This window comes from Pleurodeles waltl, chromosome 11 (assembly GCF_031143425.1).
Source record: "Pleurodeles waltl isolate 20211129_DDA chromosome 11, aPleWal1.hap1.20221129, whole genome shotgun sequence".
Lineage (NCBI taxonomy): Eukaryota > Metazoa > Chordata > Amphibia > Caudata > Salamandridae > Pleurodeles > Pleurodeles waltl.
The window spans coordinates 10,262,520-10,282,904 of NC_090450.1; the positions used below are offsets into that span (position 1 = coordinate 10,262,520).

General features: G+C 47.5%; 1 protein-coding gene across 4 annotated transcripts in view; it reads right to left on the bottom strand.

Moving 5' to 3' along the window:
* TP63 (tumor protein p63) overlaps positions 1-20,385 on the bottom strand; it is a 266,840-nt gene that overhangs the window by 101,382 nt on the left and 145,073 nt on the right. The window contains exon 1 of one of the 4 annotated variants that reach the window (XM_069212792.1): positions 4,840-5,016. The exons of the other annotated variants lie outside the window; for them this stretch is intronic. Coding sequence (XP_069068893.1) covers positions 4,840-4,881 — 42 coding nt within the window. The 5' untranslated portion in view covers positions 4,882-5,016. Of the gene's footprint in view, positions 1-4,839; positions 5,017-20,385 lie in introns of those variants that run through there. 4 annotated transcript variants of the gene reach the window in all.

A 20,385-nucleotide genomic window follows, 5' to 3' on the forward strand; every position in this document is an offset into this window, starting at 1 on the left:
TCCAGTTGTGTACTTTCCTTCCCATACATTATCGCTTGTGTCCAGTTGTCTACTTCACACCTCATACATTATCGCTTGTGTCCAGTTGTGTACTTTCTTTCTCACACATTATCGCTTGCGTCCAGTTGTCTACTTCACTTCTCATACATTATCGCTTGTGTCCAGTTGTGTACTTTCTTTCTCACACATTATCGCTTGCGTCCAGTTGTCTACTTCACTTCTCTTACATTTTCGCTTGCGTCCAGTTGTGTACTTTCCTTCTCATACATTATCGCTCGCGTCCAGTTGTCTACTTCACTTCTCATACATTATCGCTTGTGTCCAGTTGTGTACTTTCTTTCTCGCACATTATCGCTTGCGTCCAGTTGTCAACTTCACTTCTCTTACATTTTCGCTTGCGTCCAGTTGTGTACTTTCCTTCCCATACATTATCGCTTGTGTCCAGTTGTCTACTTCACTTCTCTTACATTTTCGCTTGCGTCCAGTTGTGTACTTTCCTTCTCATACATTATCGCTCGCGTCCAGTTGTCTACTTCACTTCTCACACATTATCGCTTGCGTCCAGTTGTGTACTTTCTTTCTCACACATTATCGCTTGCGTCCAGTTGTCTACTTCACTTCTCATACATTATCGCTTGTGTACTTTCTTTCTCACACATTATCGCTTGCGTCCAGTTGTCAACTTCACTTCTCTTACATTTTCGCTTGCGTCCAGTTGTGTACTTTCCTTCCCATACATTATCGCTTGTGTCCAGTTGTGTACTTTCTTTCTCACACATTATCGCTTGCGTCCAGTTGTCAACTTCACTTCTCTTACATTTTCGCTTGCGTCCAGTTGTGTACTTTCCTTCCCATACATTATCGCTTGTGTCCAGTTGTCTACTTCACTTCTCATATAGTATTGCTTGCGTTCAGTTGAGTACCTCACTTTTCGTACGTCATTCCCTGTGCCGCGATGTGCATGTCATTTCTCATACATTTCTTCCCATCCAATATAAATCCCATAGCATGTAATTGATTTGTATTTCAGCGGACGGGACATCTGCCCCCGTTCTGACGGAGTAACTCGTCTGCCAATCTCTAAATCAGGTCCTGGCTCATGAATGTCAGTTTTCGCTGCTTTTCTGAGTTTTCTCCTTTGTCGGGACATTCATCACTGCGGGTGAGTGAGGAGAATGCCGCCACCCTGCCGTCTATGCTTACAACCAACAAAGTGACGCACCCTGCACAAGCCTCGACTCCTGGGAGGCTCAGTGTTAAGGACAGCACAAGAGGTTCACGAGAGATACAGACTGTAAAGCGCCATCCAGCCTGGGCACTAATCATCAGAGCATGTGTGCCAGCCACACATCAGGCCTGAGAGTGGGCCTGAGTGCCAGGCTCACCGCCTGAAGGCGGCACAGATCGTGCAGCTCGCAGCTTCAACCCAGAGCACAGACGGTCGCCGCCAGAAAACGTGATCCGCTGGGCCGCATCATAAACTCTCCCATGGCCGGTGCCAGGTGACACGATCCTCTCAACTAGCGCCTGCAGAGACACCCCGGGTGAGATTCGCGCCTCTAGCGCCTGCAGAGACACGATCCTCTCAACTAGCGCCTGCAGAGACTCCCCAGATGAGATCCGCTGACCCCTTCACACAAGGCACGGGCGAGTTGCACTAACTTCGGAGACCGATCGGGTGAGGTCCACTCGCTTTCAAAGAGTTACACTCACAAGGCGCCTAGAGAGACAACTCGGACGCCTTCCATCTGAAGGTGCCTTCAGACACCACTGGTGTGAGCTTAACTCTTCCGACACTCAGACCGTTCGAGAGAGTTGCATTCACAAGCGGTCCTCAAAGGCCAGTAGGTTCAGTCCCACTTTACGGACACCTTCAGAGACTGTGAAGGTGAGTCCCACTCACAGGACACCTTTAGAGACAGCTCGAGTGAGTCCCACTCACAGGACACCTTTAGAGACCGCTCGGATGAGTCCCACCTTTAGAGAGCTCGGGTGAGTCCCACTCACAGGACACCTTCAGAGAGAGCTTGATTGAGTTCCACTCACAGGACTCCTTTGGAGACCTCTCGAGTGAGTTCCACTCACAGGACACCTTCAGAGACAGCTCGGGTGAGTTCCGCTGACAGTCTCTCACCCTCCCCACAAATACAATAACTGAAAGAAGCCGCATTGGCTGATAAAGCGCCTCGACGGGACGTGAAGGAGGCGCCCGGTGATTGCAGCTGCCCTCCCTTCATCTGTAGAAGCTACCGAGGTGAGAAGCGCTGCTCGGAAAAAATAACATTTTGTAGGAATTTAGGCCCCAGACAACCATCCTCGCCTCGTCACACCCCAGTGCACGTGCTGACCTGGTGTGAAAAAAGGACAACTTCTATCTCCAGGCCTAGGGGAGCTTAGAACAATTTGTGACCTAAAAAAAAAAAAAAGTTCAAATAAAATGGTTCGCCAAGCTAACAGTGGTGAATGACAAAGATCTCTCAAAAGTAAATTAAAAAGTGTTTGAAAAGAGGCAGCTTTGTTAAGATGTAAAAGTCCGCGACAGAGTGCGTGGAGTCGATTAAATAAACACAAAACAGCAGAATCTTCCTGCAAGCTGCAGGCACCGAATGACTCCTGGGAGTTAGGTAAAGCCGGCTGTCTCCGTGAGTGACATCAGAGATGTGTTTCTAGATTACAAACATGTTGAGTGTTTGCACATTCAACGAGCTGTCGTCTCTAGTGTGCACCCCCCAGCAGCCGCCCACACCAAGACTGCAGCCCTGGGGGGCGGAGACCACCATCCTTAGAACCCCCTCCCGTAGGAAATGCACCTGGGGGCCAGAGACTCCCCACTCCCCTCTCTAGGAGCTCCCTTATCCTGGTGCCACCCGCAGGGAATACAAACTGGTAGTCAGAGGACCCGCGCCACGAAAAACAAACAAACAAAAAGGCACCCTCACACTGGTGCCACCACAGGAAATACAAACTGGGACCCCCTCCAAAAAGGAGCCCTGCTTCCTGCAGGAGGCGCAATCCCTTCAGCACCCACGCAGGCCCGGGCCTCCTGCACAGGCCAGACACGAACAGGCCACGGGCACCGGTGTCGCCTCAGCCGCCCCTATCGGGTAAACTAATATTCTTAGAAGTCCTCGTGCGCGGGAGCTCCCTCAAAGCGCACAGTTTGCAAGATTTAATGGACTCAGCCATTGAGCTGCTGACGGCCTTTCAAGGAAACGAGGTAACTCGAGCCGCGTTCAGCATCAGTCCTCGGCTCTGTGAAGGAGCGCGGAAAACCTTCAGACCTAAGTACACTTCGGTGCAGCAGGGGGGCATGTGAAGCGCCGGGACCCTCCCCCAGCAGAGGAGTAAACCCTCTCGGTCTGCGCCAGGCCACCAGAGGGGTAAAGGCTCGCTCCAGAGGAATAAACCCTCTCGGTCTGCGCCAGGCCACCAGAGGGGTAAAGGCTCGCTTCAGAGGAATAAACCCTCTCGGTCTGCGTCAGGCCACCAGAGGGACAAACCCCATCTCTCTCTCTGCGCCAGGTCAACAGCGGGGTAAACGTTCGCTCCCTGCGCCAGAGGGGCAAACCCTCTTTCTGTGCGTCAGGCCACCAGAGGGATAAACGCTCGCTGTCTGCGCCAAGCCACCAGAAGGAAAACCCCATTTCTCTCTCTGCGTCAGGACATCTCGCTCTCTGCGCCAGCGCACCAGAGGGATAAACGCTCGCTCTCTGCGCCAGGGCACCATGGGGGTAAACCCTATCTCTCTCTGCGTCAGGACACCAGAGGGATAAACGCTCTCTCTCTGCGCCAGAGCACCATGGGGGTAAACCCTCTCTGCGCCAGGCCACCAGAGGGATAAACCCTATCTCTCTCTCTGCGTCAGGACACCAGAGGGATAAACCCCATCTTTTTCTCTGCGTCAGGCCATCAGAGGGATACACCTCATCTCTCTCTCTGCGCCAGAGCACCATGGGGGTAAACCCTCTCTGCGCCAGGCCACCAGAGGGATAAACCCCATCGTTTTCTCTGCGTCAGGCCACCAGAGGGATACACCATCTCTCTCTCTGCGCCAGAGCACCATGGGGGTAAACCCTCTCTGCGTCAGGCCCTCAGCGGGATAAACCCCATCTTTTTCTCTGCGTCAGGCCACCAGAGGGATACACCTCATCTCTCTCTCTGCGCCAGAGCACCATGGGGGTAAACCCTCTCTGCGCCAGGCCACCAGAGGGATAAACCTCACCTTTCTCTCTGCGTCAGGACACCAGAGGGATAAACGCTCGCTCTCTGCGCCAGAGCACCATGGGGGTAAACCCTCTCTGCGCCAGGCCACGCCAGCGGTAACAGGAGCCGAGCTTTGAATCCATGCGTGGCTGCGTGAAGGGCCGCGTAAAACCCTAGAGTCCAACCTATACTCTGCTGGAGTAGGATGTATGATCTGTTGTCCCGTCCTCCAGGCCACCGCAGGATTAGTGCTCAGCATCCGTCCCTGTGTGTGCAGGACCGCGTAAAAAGTCCCACCCAAACTTCTCTGCAGCACCACTGGTTCCTCAAACTGCCCTGCCCCCCCCCCCCCCCCCTCCTTCCAATGGTCATCTGGTGATGGCGCCAACGTGCGTAAAGGACACACTGAATGGGTGTTCATAGGGACACTCCAGTTGCATAACTTTACATGTCAGTGCTGAGCAGGGCACACCCTTCCGACATCCCGCCAACTTATTTTTAATGATTCCAAAGTCCTCGCTATAAAGTGAGAATTTGTGCAGAATTTGTTAAATCCTAAATAAGACGATAGTAAGACGCAGGAGGCCGATTCAGGGCGAACGCCGCACACGGATGCCCGACCCGGCTCGCCCTTACCTCAGGGTACTGGCTCTGGTTGTTGCTCTCCAGGTACAACATGCTTGCAGTCAGACTGTCCAAGGCCTCGGCTGTCACTTCTGGCTCCAGAACTGTGCTCGCCCCCCCAGAGCTACCCCAAACAGTCTAACTCTGCCCGACAGGTGACAACTCATGCAGGCAGCTTGTCTCTGCATGTCAGGGAGGCATCTTATATACACCTGGGCTGTGTCAGGAGGGCGGGGCTCCTTCTTACCTGGCCAGCCTGTCCCACGCCGCACCTGGGAGCTGCACTCCCAGGCAGGCTCCGCCTTTCATCCAGAGATGCTGCGGGAAGCCTGGAACTGTCCCGGGACATCTCTGGTCGTGCAGAATCCGCCTTTCTGTCGGAGATGATGTAGGAACCGTGGTACTGTGCCGGTACAGAATCCGCCTCTCTGTTGGAGAAGATGCAGGAACCGTGGTACTGCCCGGTACAGAATCCCCCTTTCATCCGGAGATGCTGCTGGAACCGGGGTACTGTCCCGGTACAGAATCCGCCTCTCTGTCGGAGAAGATGCAGGAACCGTGGTACTGCCCGGTACAGAATCCCCCTTTCATCCGGAGATGCTGCTGGAACCGTGGTACTGTCCCGGTACAGAATCCGCCTCTCTGTTGGAGAAGATGCAGGAACTGGGGTACTGTGCCGGTACAGAATCCGCCTCTCTGTTGGAGAAGATGCAGGAACCGGGGTACTGTGCCGGTACATCCCCGGTCGAGCAGAGCCCGTCTCTCATCCGGAGATGCTGCTGGAGCCGTGGTACTGCCCGGTACAGAATCCGCCTCTCTGTCGGAGATGATGCAGGAACCGGGGTACTGCCCCGGTACAGAATCCGCCTCTCTGTCGGAGAGGATGCAGGAACCGGGGTACTGCCCCGGTACAGAATCCGCCTCTCTGTCGGAGAGGATGCAGGAACCGTGGTACTGTCCCGGTACACCGGACACCTGGAGGGGAGGGCTGGCCCACTTGTGCTACAGGACACAAGACAGATGCCCGGTGGCATGCGCGCTGCACGTGGTGGCCACCGTGTTTACGCACGGATTACAGCCCTTGCCCTCTGACCTCTGCATCAATGCTCGAGTCACTCGATCCAGGTAACTGTTTGAGGGGCAGTACACAGCTCACCAACTTTTCAGTGTAAAACAAGCAAATGCTCCTGTTCGCGGGGGACACGAGCGCCTTTGTGCGGAGGGGGTTGATCAGATGTTAAACACCACGATCCCGGCAGGAGCGCGGGGAACACTCTTCACTGCAGGCCAGAGCCAGGCTGGGCCCCAACACCGAAGCATCAGCTGGGAGAGGGGACCACGGGCGACTCGGCGGGTAGAAGAGGAGACGAGCGATTAATCTGAAATCAGCGAAGTTTTTATCCTCTATCACGGGCCGGTATCTACATAGAGCATTATGTACCACAAACAGAGGCTCCAAGCTACACAGCATCCACCCAGCTTCAAGTGCTCAGCAGCAGTCAGATTCATTGGGGCCAAAGCCCACAATTTAGGGTTTTGTATGAAGCCAGAGCCAGGGCGACCGCCCAGAAGCTGCTGGTCTAAGAGCCGAAGGCATCAGTCAGATGGCCACGTAGGGCGGCCTAATCCGTACTGATGCAATGAGTAACGCTAAACAATGTTTTACAAATACTTCGGAATACAAACTCTGCAGAGCAAGGGAAGAAAACGATCACTTGCCATTCAGGCATTTTATCAACTGGATCAGAACAAGGTGAAAGCGACACCCAGTAACTGAACAGGGCGCTGATCACTGCAATCCGGAGGCGGGTCCGCTCTGGATCGCACAAGCTTTCATACCCAGAATGCCATGCAAATCTTAAACTTTGGCTAAAACCTCACAGTTTCCTCACATTTCTGTAAAAGAAAGTTCTAGAATCTACGAGGATCTTCTTCAAACAAAGCTGTAGCACAGTGTGGCTGCAAAGATGACCGGAGACGAGATGGGCTCCAAGACGCAGCACAGCGCTATGACGCATCCCATGCACAGGGACAAGGCCTTCTGCTGAGCCTTCCACAGCGTGGAACAACCTGCAGCTACACTCAAGCCTTCTACTCACTTCTTGATTCTGCAAAAAGCTGAAGCCTTAGCAGCTCAGGAAGTCTTACTGGGCTCTAGGTCTGCCTGGACCAGGGATCTTCAACCTTTCTTGCAATAAGACTTACTTGGGTTAAACTAAAGTCATTGCAACCCACAAATGAAACAGTGGCGATCGCCACTGGGTAGGTATACTTAAGAATGGGTGTCCAAAGAAAATGCCTGTTTTGTGATGCTAACTACTGACTGTCAGACAAATCTCCACAAAACTTTTCAAGAATGTCCTACTTTTTGACTAGTTTGTGCATGCAAAATTTCAGGGTTATTCGTGGAGCACAGGCTGACAGAACAAGCATTTGCAATACAATGGGTCTCACATCTGCTCGAGTTAGAGCTATTAGCATTGTTAAATCCTAACCTGACTTTTCTTTGCACATAAATTTTAAATTAAAAGTTAAACAGTTTCACATAAGGGAGCCGATTCACAGTGCCACGGCCGCCATGAGCATCAGCGTGAACAGAGACACAAAAGAAAAAAAGTTAGTTTGCAGTAAAACTAAATTGGCAAAAGTGCAATTAGCCATGTATCAGGGGAGATGGCCAAGGCTGCAACAAAACCTCCCCAAGGAGGGTCAAAGGTAAACCATTTACCAATGTCAAAGGATTTTTTGAAGGGCAAGCCCACAAACAGGTGGTAGTGATGAGTGTGACGTGGGCATTGTTAAAAGCCCAGATACATACCAACACGTCGGTTAAGCAGCAACTGCATGCTGCAACCCTCAACCTAAAAAGGAGGGGAGGAGGCTTGCAAAATGTGTTTCCCCTATTAAGTTTTCCATAAGAACTTTAGACAAAGCTACAACCCACACCGCTGAACAGGTTTACACCCACTTTGGAAGAAACCTTGCTCTTGGATCAGAAAGAGTGCTTTTTGTAATTTGGTGTAAATCCGTTCAGTAGCTTTTGAGCAATTAATGCAAAAAATATTGTATATCTAAGGAGGCGGAGCCTCAGTGGACCAGCTATATTTCCTGCTGAGATATGATTGGCTGCCACCACAACACCCAAGAAGTAGTGGCAGCCATCATAGGGACCAGGACTTAGTCCAGAGTCCTAAAAATGCAACCCAAAAAAAAGGATGATGTTGACAGAGTAAAGGTTTCGGAAGAGTACTTCTTTTCCTCTTGTACAGTGGAACTAAAGTGATAAACATATAGATACAAGATTACATAGTAAGGGAATATATGTATGAGGAATACAAAATACTGAGATTTAAGTGGTATCATATAAACACAGACTTTTACGAGTTGCAGTATTTGAAGTGAATTTATTTGAGTACTTTTATAATTTTATTTTATCTTTCCTCTATTTTTCAATAGTGAAATGCTTGTAGATAAATTGTTATGATAATATTTACCTATTGCAATAGATAAAATAAAAACAGACTCTTAAGAATCTAAACATATAGAAACTATGCATTTACCTATGAACATGTTAAGCGTAGAATACACTTTTATATATACATAATGTATATATACACTCATACATACACCAACACATATATACATATATGCATTTAACCATAAGTAAAATATACATTTGTTAAAACAAGCATAAAGACTATGTGTATATTTTAAGATAAAATAGGTATTATACCTATTTGTACAAAGAAATACACACATATATATATATATATACACACACACACACACACACACACACATATATACACACACACACACACACATAATTAAATTATAAATGTTTACATACACAGGGATATGCAGTCCATTGCTGTTCGAGTACGGTGGTTATGTAGGAAAGAGCCAACTCTTGAGTAGTCTTCTGAAGACAAGATAGTTATACGTGGATCTTACATTGGGGGTAATGAATTCCATAGTTTGGTCGTTTTAACAGAGAAAGATGTACAACTTATTGTCTTTTTTTTTATGGTGGTATTTTGAGGCGGGGTGCCAATCTTGAGAGCAGGCTTCTTTTTTGAACGTATTTTGTGATTTCATTCTTGTTTCATGCATTGCTTTGTGGGTGATACAAAGCAGCTTGAAGGTGGATCTTCTGGCAACCGGTAACCAATGTAGGACCCTCAATGCAAAGGGAGATGTGGGCTTATGGCTTTACACGTAGGAGTAGTTTGGCAGCAGAGTTCTGAATGCATTATAGTTTTTAGGTCGAGCATAGCAGTGCGCAAGTGGTGCTTTCTGGCTTGTTGTATCCTATTCTGTGGGCTTTAACCATGCACATCCCACGCCCATCCCTTTCATTCGTTCCTGGGCCTGCCATTCAAAAGTACATTCATTATGTTGGTAAATGGTTTACTTTTGTCCCGCCTTGAGGCTGTTTTATTCCCGCCTTGAAGACTGACCCTGTTACATGGATTATTGTACAATTGGCCAGATAGCTTTGTGTCGGCACACTATTTTTCCTTTTGCCTCGCCGTTTTGCTCATGGCGGTATGTTGTTTCTGCATCTTCCCTGGTTTCAGGCATCTTGCTGTTTCTATGCAATGCCTGCGGGGTCTTTCAAACTCGACACAAAGGTATTGGAGTGTCTTTTTTTTCCCAGTTTTGTATAGCGCAAACTCGGTACAAAGGTATTACATTGCTTTACATAAGCACCGGTTACATTACACAAGAACATATTCATTTTTGGAAGCAAGGGGAGATTAAGCGATTTGCCCAGAATCACAGGATGTTGAGGCGGCGCCAAGACTCAAACCATGTTTCCCGGCTCCAAAGTTCGGCAGATCTGGCTCTTACACGACATCCTCTGCCCTAGGCTTCTTTGCCTGGTACATGTGGGGCAGTCTGGTAATAACTCATTTTTGTTTATATACCGTTTGGTAATGCAGGTTCTGTCATTTCATAGCACTTCAAAGCAGGTGCCATTCTTAACAAAATCGCTATATTTCATTTGCGTCGACCTTGCAGAGACAAAGAGTTGAAAAAGCTTATGTCAGGATTGCAATCTGTGACATTCTCGTTCTGTCGAGACGTCTGCAGTGGGTGCATCAACCAACTGACTTGAGTAGAGCTTAACACTAGGTGCTCTTGATAAACTCCAGAAGGTCACCAACCAAGCACATAGATTAGTTCTAGGCAAGAAGATGGCAAAAGGTGTTGTCTCCAAAATGGTGGAAAAGGAGAGGCGATTCCAGACTCAAGCACTTCATGGCCTCAAGCTGGATATCAAAAACCATCCAGCCTTTGTATGTAAATTGGGCCTCTTCAAATAGAATTCAGTTAGCGCGAACTCAATACAAAGGTATTACAGTGCTTTTCATCAGCACCGGTTATACTGCACATAAACACATTAATTTTTGCTAGCAAGGGAAGAGTAAGTGATGTGCCCAGAATCACAGGATGTTGAGCCGGTGCAGGGACTCAAACAGTGCTTCCCAGCTCCTAGGTCGGCAGCTCTGGCCCTAACACCAAATCCTATACCCTAGGGTTGGGGCAGTCTGGGAATAACTCATTTTTTTTAATATAGCACTTGGTAGAAGAGATTCTGCCATTTCATAGCCCTGCAAAGTAGGTGCCATTCTTAACAAAATCGCTATAATTTATTTGCAGTTAAGCTGCCTTCTGTTATTTGTTTTGTATACAGTCAATGCTTTTAAAAATTAAGCTGGTATTGCCAATGTAGAGGATTAATTACTTTTAAAGTTTAACACAAATTATGGCTGCCCCCTTTTCTTTACTCCTAAATCTTTTGACCCCCCTCATTCTCTGGGTTAAATGCCATGAATGTGCCTCTTTGTGGGTTGTTTGGTGCTATCAAATTTTAGGTATAGACACTAGAAATGGTTGCATCTCCAGGATATCACAGCCAGTGCGTAAGAATGAGGCAAAAACACTCCCAAGGTGGCAGCCTTGTTGGGTCTTCTCTCCTGCAGTGACAGGCCTGGGAGGGTTGCTGTGGCACTTGGCATTCATTCACTTGACTTGAAACCAAACACATAGGTAAAATACATTGTCATTAACAATGCCCATAGCTCTAACTCTCACAAATGAGTGACCTATTGCATTGCAAATGCTTGTTTCTAAAGTAGATAGAGATGATCCTTGGTAGAGGACATTGGCGTAATCTAATTTAGATATTACAAGAGAGATTGTAGCCTACACCTTGACTGGGAATCCAAGGTGGGGGAAGATGCGTCTCAGAGCTTTTATGGTGATGACGCTTGATCTTGCTAATTTCTCCACTTAAGCAGTCATTGTTAATTTGGACTGCATGGTAATTCCAAGGTTTCTAACTCCCTTAGATTCTTGAGGAGGTGGTCTCAGATCTCAGGCACAGAGTGGGTCATCATTTTACCAATCGCCACATGCAAGTATTTCTGTTTTGGAAGCATTCCATTTGAGATTGCTCCATGTCACCCTCTCATCAACGGGCTCTGAGGCAACTGAAGATTTGTGAGATTCCAATGTCTTTGGGGCATTCCAGTTTAAGGAGCATTTGTGTGTCATCTGCCTAGTTATTATACATAAAGCTTAGCTATATGTTACATTGATTTAGAGGATATAGGATGGGACTAGTAGCTGTTGGTTGGCCTTATCGTGGCATATCCCGTTCTGACACACTGAGGGGTGGGAAGATACTGAACCTTTGCATTTCATGAGTCGTTCTTGTATTTGGGGTACTTTTTTTGCAATTCAGTTTGCCAGTTCCTCTGAAGTTCCTCAAAACACCTTGAGTGTCATGGAGTTGGGTATAGGGTCTGGCCAGATGCTAGGCCTTGCACAACCACCCATGAACAACACTTTTTTGTAATTAATTTTCCCAGTCCCTCGGATATCCCTCAAAACACCTTCAGGAGTGCCTCAGAACTCTTTCGGGAGTGTACTAGGATCATGACGGTACCCCTAAATTAAAATTTTACATTTGAACCAGGGTGTTGGGGCTGCAGGGAGAGTCTCATACAACATTAGTGGTAGGGAGTCAGGGTCTCCCAATTTCAAAAACCTTGTCCTTTTTCAAAAACGTTTTCAGGACACAGGATCAAGTCCCCGAGTCCTGTAATGGCTCCCACAACATTTATTTTCATATTGCAGCCAGCCAAACAGATGGATCTCTATGAAAAAGATCCCTCAGCTTGAATTTTTGAATTCCAGCCCGACGGTTCAAATATCTAAAGGTTTTAACCTTAATTTCTCAAAAACTACTGAACATATTTACACTGATTAACAAAAAGCACTTTGAGTAAAGATCTAGCTCTCTGCCTGACTTAATTTAATACTGTTCAAAATTCTTATGGAAGTTGCACAGGGAAATTGAGTTGTGCACCCCACCCCCACCCACTTTTCTGCACCCCTGCTCGACCAATCACCGCAAAACTTTCCAGGAAGGCGCTGAGAAGTATGAACTTTTTTTGGAAAGTTTTGTGAAGATTTCTCAAATGGCACCAATGTTATTAGCAAAGCAAAAAAACAATTTCCTATGGTAAGTAGGTCATAACTATAACTGGGCAATGGCAACAGCCACTGTGTAATGTATACCAAATGTTTCCATACCTAAAGTTAGTAAGTCCCAGCTATAACTACACAGTGGCGACCGCCATCAACCTGCACTGCCTATGTCCTCACAGATTACATCACTCATGCAGTGTTCTATGAACATATTGATATCATTAATTACATCTTAAATGACATTGTTGACAACACTGTGCATTAGTTCTCTCTGTGAAAAATACTAAGGTGCTATCCGAAATGCATCAGGTCCCAAGAGGGGAATACGTTGCATTAAAATGTGATTCCGATTAAACTTCAGACGCGTCCTTAACAACCTCTGCAGTCCAGATTCAAACCCCCGGTCTGCTTCAGATGTCTCCTCCTCAACGTCCTCTGGAGTAAGGGTGGGGAACGCCATGGCGTGTGCCTTCTCAGTGCGCGCACTGATCCTCTCACTACTTTGTCCTTTCACATCTGGGATGGTTCCAATCTCTTCCTAAGACAGATGTGCAGCCTGTAGTCTGGTCAGTACAGCGGACGTGGTCTAAGCCCTGAGGAGGTCTGGGTCTTGTACTGACCCACGGGTGATCTAATGACTTCCCAAGACACAAAGTACTTTGCTTCCCTCTCACCACTACATCAACTATGGCCAATTTGCCACTGATTTAGTACATATTCCAGCCAATCATATACTCTAGGTCACCACCACTGGCTACCAAGCAAATGTTGTTGGCACCAGTAAGAATCACCACAAATGTAAGCAACTCCCTCTCAACCTAGACCTGTAAGCACCCATATCACTCAGTACAGGAAACTTCCTCTCAATGATATTAACTTCCAACATAAACCACTATGTTTTTGGATGATGTGTTCAAGGGCTTCTGGGTCCTTTTCCCATATGTCCCTGAGTACTGGACTACAAGCAGTAGGGCCCTTTCACCTACAGCACACAGCTGCGATGGGTTTAACTGGTACAGGGTCTTTCCCAGAACAGTCCCTTTTGCAAGGCCCACACCTTGTTACACACATAACAAGTGATCAACATGGGCTTGGAAGAACCTTCCCGTTCTCCCTTTTTCCTTGTGTTCCTGACTTGGAAGCCAATTCCCTTGTAGCCTCCCATGGAACCCCCGGAATCGACCTGACCAAAAACCTCCAGTTTGGAACCAGTTTGAAGAGAGAGCTTCCCTCCTTTGGGCTACAGCCCTTTGATAAATTGTTAGCTAACCACCTGACAGTCAACACTGCAAGCTTCTCCGGATCCTTCTTTCACATCTGAAAGGTGTAAGTGGGAGAGAGCACTCTTCATCGAGTTGCTCTGTTACCATCAACTGGGTAAGAACATTAAAATCGTTGGCCTGCACCCCTCTCACCCTATTTATACCATCTCACAATATTACACAAATTCAAGATTTAAATGGAGTAGCATCCGCCCACCTTACTCTCGGAACATCTGAAGGTACTAATCTGGTTTCAGCTCAAACGGTCTGGTTGGACCTTCCTTCAGTTGCTCTTAATTAATCTGCTCAGCAATAGGTATTCTCCCAATGAATGTAAGAGGCACGTGTGGCTGCCGCAGACACACCATTTCAAGACTGTGCTCTACAAGCCATTAAAAAAAAAAAACTCACAAACCATTCCAAAATATCCCAGCTATCCACAATGATGAACACACGCTCGAGAGGTTCTCCAGCAGAACTGGAGGTGAAATTTCTTATTCCTAGATTTACCAGTCTCTGTTGCCAGCCTGAGCTTTACATCTCCAACGCGATCCTCTTTCTCTCCTTTTCCTGTCGTTCCTTTTCCCTTCGCACAGTTTGTTCTTCACAGGCCCATTCCTCCAGCATCACCCACTCGTTTTCTCTTGCAGTCTGTAAGTTAATCTCAACTTCTCCCTCTCGAAAGCCCTGGCCTTCTTCTCTTCCTCAGCCTTAGCTTCAAGGAGACAGTGTAGGAGGCACAAGCTGAGAACTAATCAAACAAAAGACACAATAACTTCAATGGCCAGACCAGAGCTTGCTGTTTTAGAACAGACCACTACAAAATTCTAAACAAGAACAGTGATCCTGCTCAGGATTCTCTCTTGCGGTGCTTATACCCCTTGGTTCTCAGTGGTGGTGAACAGTTCGAGCTATGTTTCTCTGCATTCTCGGAAGAGACCTTGCACCGATGCTGATTCCATTCATGGTCCGTGAGGCATCAATGCTAAGCTCGTCTGCCCTGGAGTTCAGAGAGCCAGCCAGGTGCTGTATGACTAGGAAAATGTCCTGATGTTGCAGACATGTCCAGAGACGCAGGGCCTCCTGGCACAGACCCCACGACCCAACTCTGCGCTTTCTGTTATAGTATCACATGGCAGGAGTATTGTCTGTGAATACCTAAACCACTCCCTTATGGAGGAGAGGAAGGCTCTCAATGCCAAGTTGATCACGCTTAGCTCCAGATGGCTGATATGGAGCTAAGAATCAGACACATGCCTCTCATTTCCACCTATAAAAGATGCCCCAAAACCCAGAAGTGATGCAATCATCACATTCAGTTTTGGTTTGGGAAGAGAGAGGGGTCTTCCACTGCCCCACTCATGCGGCAGTCACCACTGCAGATCTCCTTAAAAATCTGGACGAGGTCAGAGAGATGTTTCCTAGTGCTGCTCCCACTGGTACTTCAGATCCCACTGCAGAGCCCACATGTACCATTGGGTGTGCTTCACTAGCAGGATTCAGGAGCCAATCAGATCCAGCACCCTCAGAGTCCGCCTTACAATCCAGGAGTTCACGCTTGATGGCATACTTAGCTTTGCCCTGACCATCTAATCAATGCTTAGTTCAAGATGGCTCAGCTCTCTTCAGGGATCATGGGCAGCAGCTGCACAATGCATTCCATAGAGCATGGGAATATCGGCCCAAGAGACATTTGGTGTTCACCGACCGCAAAGCCATGCTGATGATAGAGAAAATTTGCTTTCCAAAAGTATCCACTGTCTTGTATTTCCTCTCTGGTGGGTTGATGGGGAATGCATTTAATTCTCCATAAAGGGCTCATACCCTCTTTCTTATCCCACTTCCTTGTGGTAGGAAGGGTCTGTCCAAACATGGCAAGTCCAGGGATTGGTATGGCCTGGAGAGCACGTGGTCGAGTGACATGGTCTTGGAGTCAGACAGGAAGATAGATCATCATCAAGTGGCACCGGTGGCGTAGGGTATGATGCCAGGGGGACTTGGGTCATGGTGGGTGGTGGCACCCTTGTCGGCATCTGAATGGATCCAGAGGGCCCTGCTGGCGTCGGAAGCAAACGCCCTGATGGAAATCCAGCAGTTGCACCTCTCGGATCCATGGGGCCTGAAAGCACGCCAGAGTGAGCCAATGGCCCAAAGATGGCAGGCACTGCATCACAGAATTCCTTGAGTTTGGAATATATTGCCCAGGCGAGGAAGCCCAAATGGGTCCAAGCACCGGATCCGCAGGTGGAAGGCAGAAGCAGGGCCTTAAAGCACAGCATTTGGACGGGGAAGTTGAAGAAGGCTTCAACGTCTTCTTGAACTTACTCAACTTTGAGAAAGACATTTTGGAGTGGAAAGTGATCATCAATGGGAATGGCTTTGAGAATGGCCTCAAGATCTTCCTTGGGGTGCAGGACCATGAACAATGTGGAGCTGCCTTCTACTGCACCACCAGGGGCTTTACTCCCCACATGGAAATTGCCTATGAGTGCACAGGCTTGCACTCGGTGCAAGCCTTGGGGCTGTGGACTGACCCCAGGCACCAAAGACAGTACAAGTGGGGATCAGACACAGGCATCTGTCTGTGACATTCCCGACAATGTTTATAACCTGTAGGTTTGTTAGGGGACATATTCCTAGCTCACAAGGAGCAGCTGCTCGAACGGGCTTGACAAAGTCGGAAAAACGTGGTCAGAAAGTGTCCAAGGTAGGTCTCCAGATCTGTGTTGTTGGCTCGTAAAAAAGAGAACTGATGCCAGCATGCCGGGATGACACATATATGAGCACCACAATGTAATTTCCAACGCGGACGGCATAGTGCCAAAAAGCACTGCCTATGAGCGCTCAGAGGCACTGTTCAGGATTTTCCATATCCAGTCAAGCAGGAAGCTTAGGTCACTCTTGGAAATATTTGAGAGTTATTTCTGGAACATAGGCCCATCTAAACCATACTTGTTGTCCCTCAGACTGAAGGTACATAAAAAATATTTTAAAGAAAACCCACACATAGTAATCTGCTTCTGCCAGATCGCGAATAAGAAACAAACACTGTCAAAACAATGCCAGAGGCCATTTACAAGGGTGTCATTTGCTTGATGTATACTAACCAGCGCTCCAAGGCACAGTATGGCGTTTTGGTGATTTACACAGGGCTTAACACAGCTGTAATGTAGAGATTTGCTGATTTTTAAGTTCCTTCATCACTGACGCGAGAATTGCATCCCTAACCAACTCTTGAGGGGCGATCCTTGCCGCTGACACGATCTGATGGACCGGGGAGCAGGCAGCAGTCTAGAGCCGACTGGGGAAAAGCTGCAACAGGTGGGGGTGGATGATGAGACATCGCTCTTGGTGCTTTGTTTGGGTAGATGCACACCAAAGATGGAGTGAAGGTCTGAATACAGAACAAAGTTGACCACAACTAAAGGCTGTGATCCAGAAATACATTTAAAGCCAGGATTAAGTGCTAACTGATATGTACAAAGACATCTGTGGGCCCCATACAAAAACCCTTAGTATGAGTTAGGTCCAGCATGCATGCCAAGCAAGCTTCAGGGCCCATAGCAGACCAGGGCCAGTCTACGGTCACGTGATGAGGCCTGGCTAGGTGTATGAGAAATCTTCTGCATCTGTCTGCACAGACTAGACTCTACGACAACCACAGCTGATGATTCAGGAAGAAAGAACAGAAAATATGTTACCATCAGTTTGGGTGGCTGTAAATTGTCTACAGGTTAATAAAAAATGTGGATTCCACCATTAACATAAGGAGTTGTCAGTTAGTTGCTGGACAGAGAGCTCAACAAAGTCGGATGAAGTTAATGAGGCCTTGTGTCCACACCTGCCACGTTTGTGTTGCATAGTGTGCATTTTACAGCCACTGGCGGCAGTGAGTACTGAGAAGGGGCAGAGCATGAAAAGAAAACCATAGATTGGAGGAGCAGTGCTAGTTTATGAGGTAACGGAAGGGATGAACCCAGCACAAGAGGTTTCCTGACAACCACAGCACAAACCATCATTCTGAATGCTCAAGGATGAACCGATTATAAGCCACAACAGTTGTGTAGAAAAAACAAAAAAAAGTATACCTCAGCGGTATGTGCAGGGAGACTATTTTCAGACACAGATTGTGCGATCTGAAAGGGTGCAGTGGGGAGGCGTGCAGTTGGGAGGCGTGCAGTGGGAAGGTTTACAGTGGGGAGGCATGCAGTGGGAAGGTTACAGTGGGAGGCGTGCAGTGGAAAGGCGTGCAGTGGTTAGGCGTGCAGTGGGAAGGCGTGCAGTGGGAAGGTTTACAGTGGGAAGGTTTACAGTGGGAAGGTTTACAGTGGGAAGGCGCGCAAGGAGACGGTGAGGAAATCATTCCAGCCCGACGACGAGAAGCATGTAGAAAAATCCATCAGGCCTACAGCCATGAATACACAGCTCAATTATTTGTAACGTGGTTTTGATTTCGACTCCTACTTCGATACTCATTTGGAAGTACTGTGAAATGAGGTGTGTGGCATTGAGAGTGCACGTTTAATTAATATGTGCATGGATGGGTGAGTGACAGACCAGTGGCTCCTACATCAAGCGTGAAGGTCTGGCATGGAGAGAGGTTTATGGGGCTCCAACTTAAGAGATGGAGTCCAGTCTCTCCCATCACTGGGTCATTTCCTGGAAACCAACCCATGTTTTGCTGACCTCATCAGAATGATTCTGGCAGCAGGGCTGGGCTTTGCTCTCCATTGACCTCAGTAAAGACCTCAACATATGGTCCTGATTTATTTCAGGAATGTTGGCCTTCATGTCCTCTAATCAGTTTTATTCTACCTGATGTTTCAAAATCGGACCTTTGGTGTAATAGAATTTGCAGTTTTTCAATTCTGAAATTCCTTCCTGTGCCAGCCATTCTCATCTTGTCCGTCTGAGACTTCCCATGCCAGACTGTCACCCTCAAGTGGTCCTGCCCCTGTCCTTCCCAACTGCACTTGTGTCGCTGGGTACGTCACACGTTTCGTGATAGCAACAGGCTGGTTCGGAGTTACCCTCTAGTAGCAGGTGAGAGGACACTCACCTGCTGGGCGTGTGCATCACAACACAAAGGTGCCTTCAACTAGAGCTGACTTTGAAGACATTAATCCACACCCGGCCAGGGCCGAACCAGCCTTCTCACCTTCCCACAGCTGAAAGTGGAAGGGGATGTGCGTCCATATTTTCAGACAAATACTACTTCGAATTATGAAGCAATAACAACCCGTCCCTTCCAAACTCCAAGACTGCAGCAATTCCATGTTTTGCATCAACGAACACTGCGATTTAAAGTGTAAGTTGGACTTTTGTTATAACCAGACTCCGGCTCCGCCCTGATCTCTCCACCAGCATCACCGTCACTAGTAGTTCATTGAGTCACAGGTATCTCTGCTGCTTCTTAAGCGCTCTGGACACAAAGCTAAGGTATGATGGTCAATGAGTCCTCAGAGGGAGCAAGAGACAAAGTCGGACAAAAAAACAGCCTTCCTATTAGTAAGGGGTAACAATTACTATAATTATTATTTTATTTTTTTTAAACCGAGGCACTGAAGAAAAATTTACTTATATTTGCTAACTAGATTCGTGATGTTTCATAACCTTCCTTCTGAAGGATAACCCTGCAGGTTTGAGGTCAGTCCAGAAAAACCTTTTCCAAGAATCAAATCTCCAGCGCTGCCAGGTGGTTCTATGGGGATTCAGTCGCGACTCCTCCCACCAGACATGATGGCACTGGAATATATTAGGCACCAACTGGTGCACCGACATCAGTTCTTCATGCCAGCATCTGAAAACACTTGTGGAGACAGCCATTGCCCTGGTGGAGTGACTAAAAGCGACTTCTAGCTCGCCGTACCTGGCACTGCTGTAGCAGATTTCAATACAGAGGATGATCCCAACATGAAATGTTGCATTGGTTAATCATTTGCCCTTTTTTTGCTCCTGTAAAGTCCACAAAGAGATTAACACGCACTGTTTGGTCCAGGGGGAACACAGCTTTTATGAGATCAGGTCTATGTGGCCACTCCTCCTCACTGGTAAGATAAAAGGAACTTTTTTTAAAGTGTAAGGGAAGGGTCCATGTGAAAGGAAGACACCACCATCTTGGGTCAGAAGGCGAGGAAGATACTAAGAACCAACTTATCAGGACAGAAGACCATCAGAGACGGATGAACCAAGAGGGTCAGAAGTTTTCCAAGGCCTAGGTTACTGACACTAACAATACTGTCTTTAAAGTGAGAAGTCAAACGGGGCAACTGTGCATCGACTTAATAAATCAAGAAAGTCAACACAAGATTACAATCCAACTAAAGAACATTGAAATGACTGGGAGGAAGAATGTAAACCTTTTAGAAAACATGCCAGAAGAGGTGTCCAAACAGGGATGGCTTATTCAGAAGAAACACTGAAGTGGTCATAGCAGCCAAAACTGCCTTTACTGTGACCACCACCAGACCCTGCTGCCCAAAGGGCAATGCGACTGTACAATACAGCGGGAAGGCATGATTTAGACATATGAACTTGCACCACTGAACATATCTGATCCAGCAAGTCACACACCTGTATTTCATACTAAGTTTCCTGGCTGCCCGGATGACGTCAGCCACTTCATAAGGGAACCAAAGTGATTCCAGCTATCTACTATCTGTTGTGCTGTACAACAGAATATGGGCGACCAAGAGGCCAAGCTTCAAAGTCAAAGTTGTACGAAAAAAGATTATCGCTATACTCAAATTCTTGGGATCGTTAAAAAAAAAAAAAAAAAAAATCAAACCTTTAC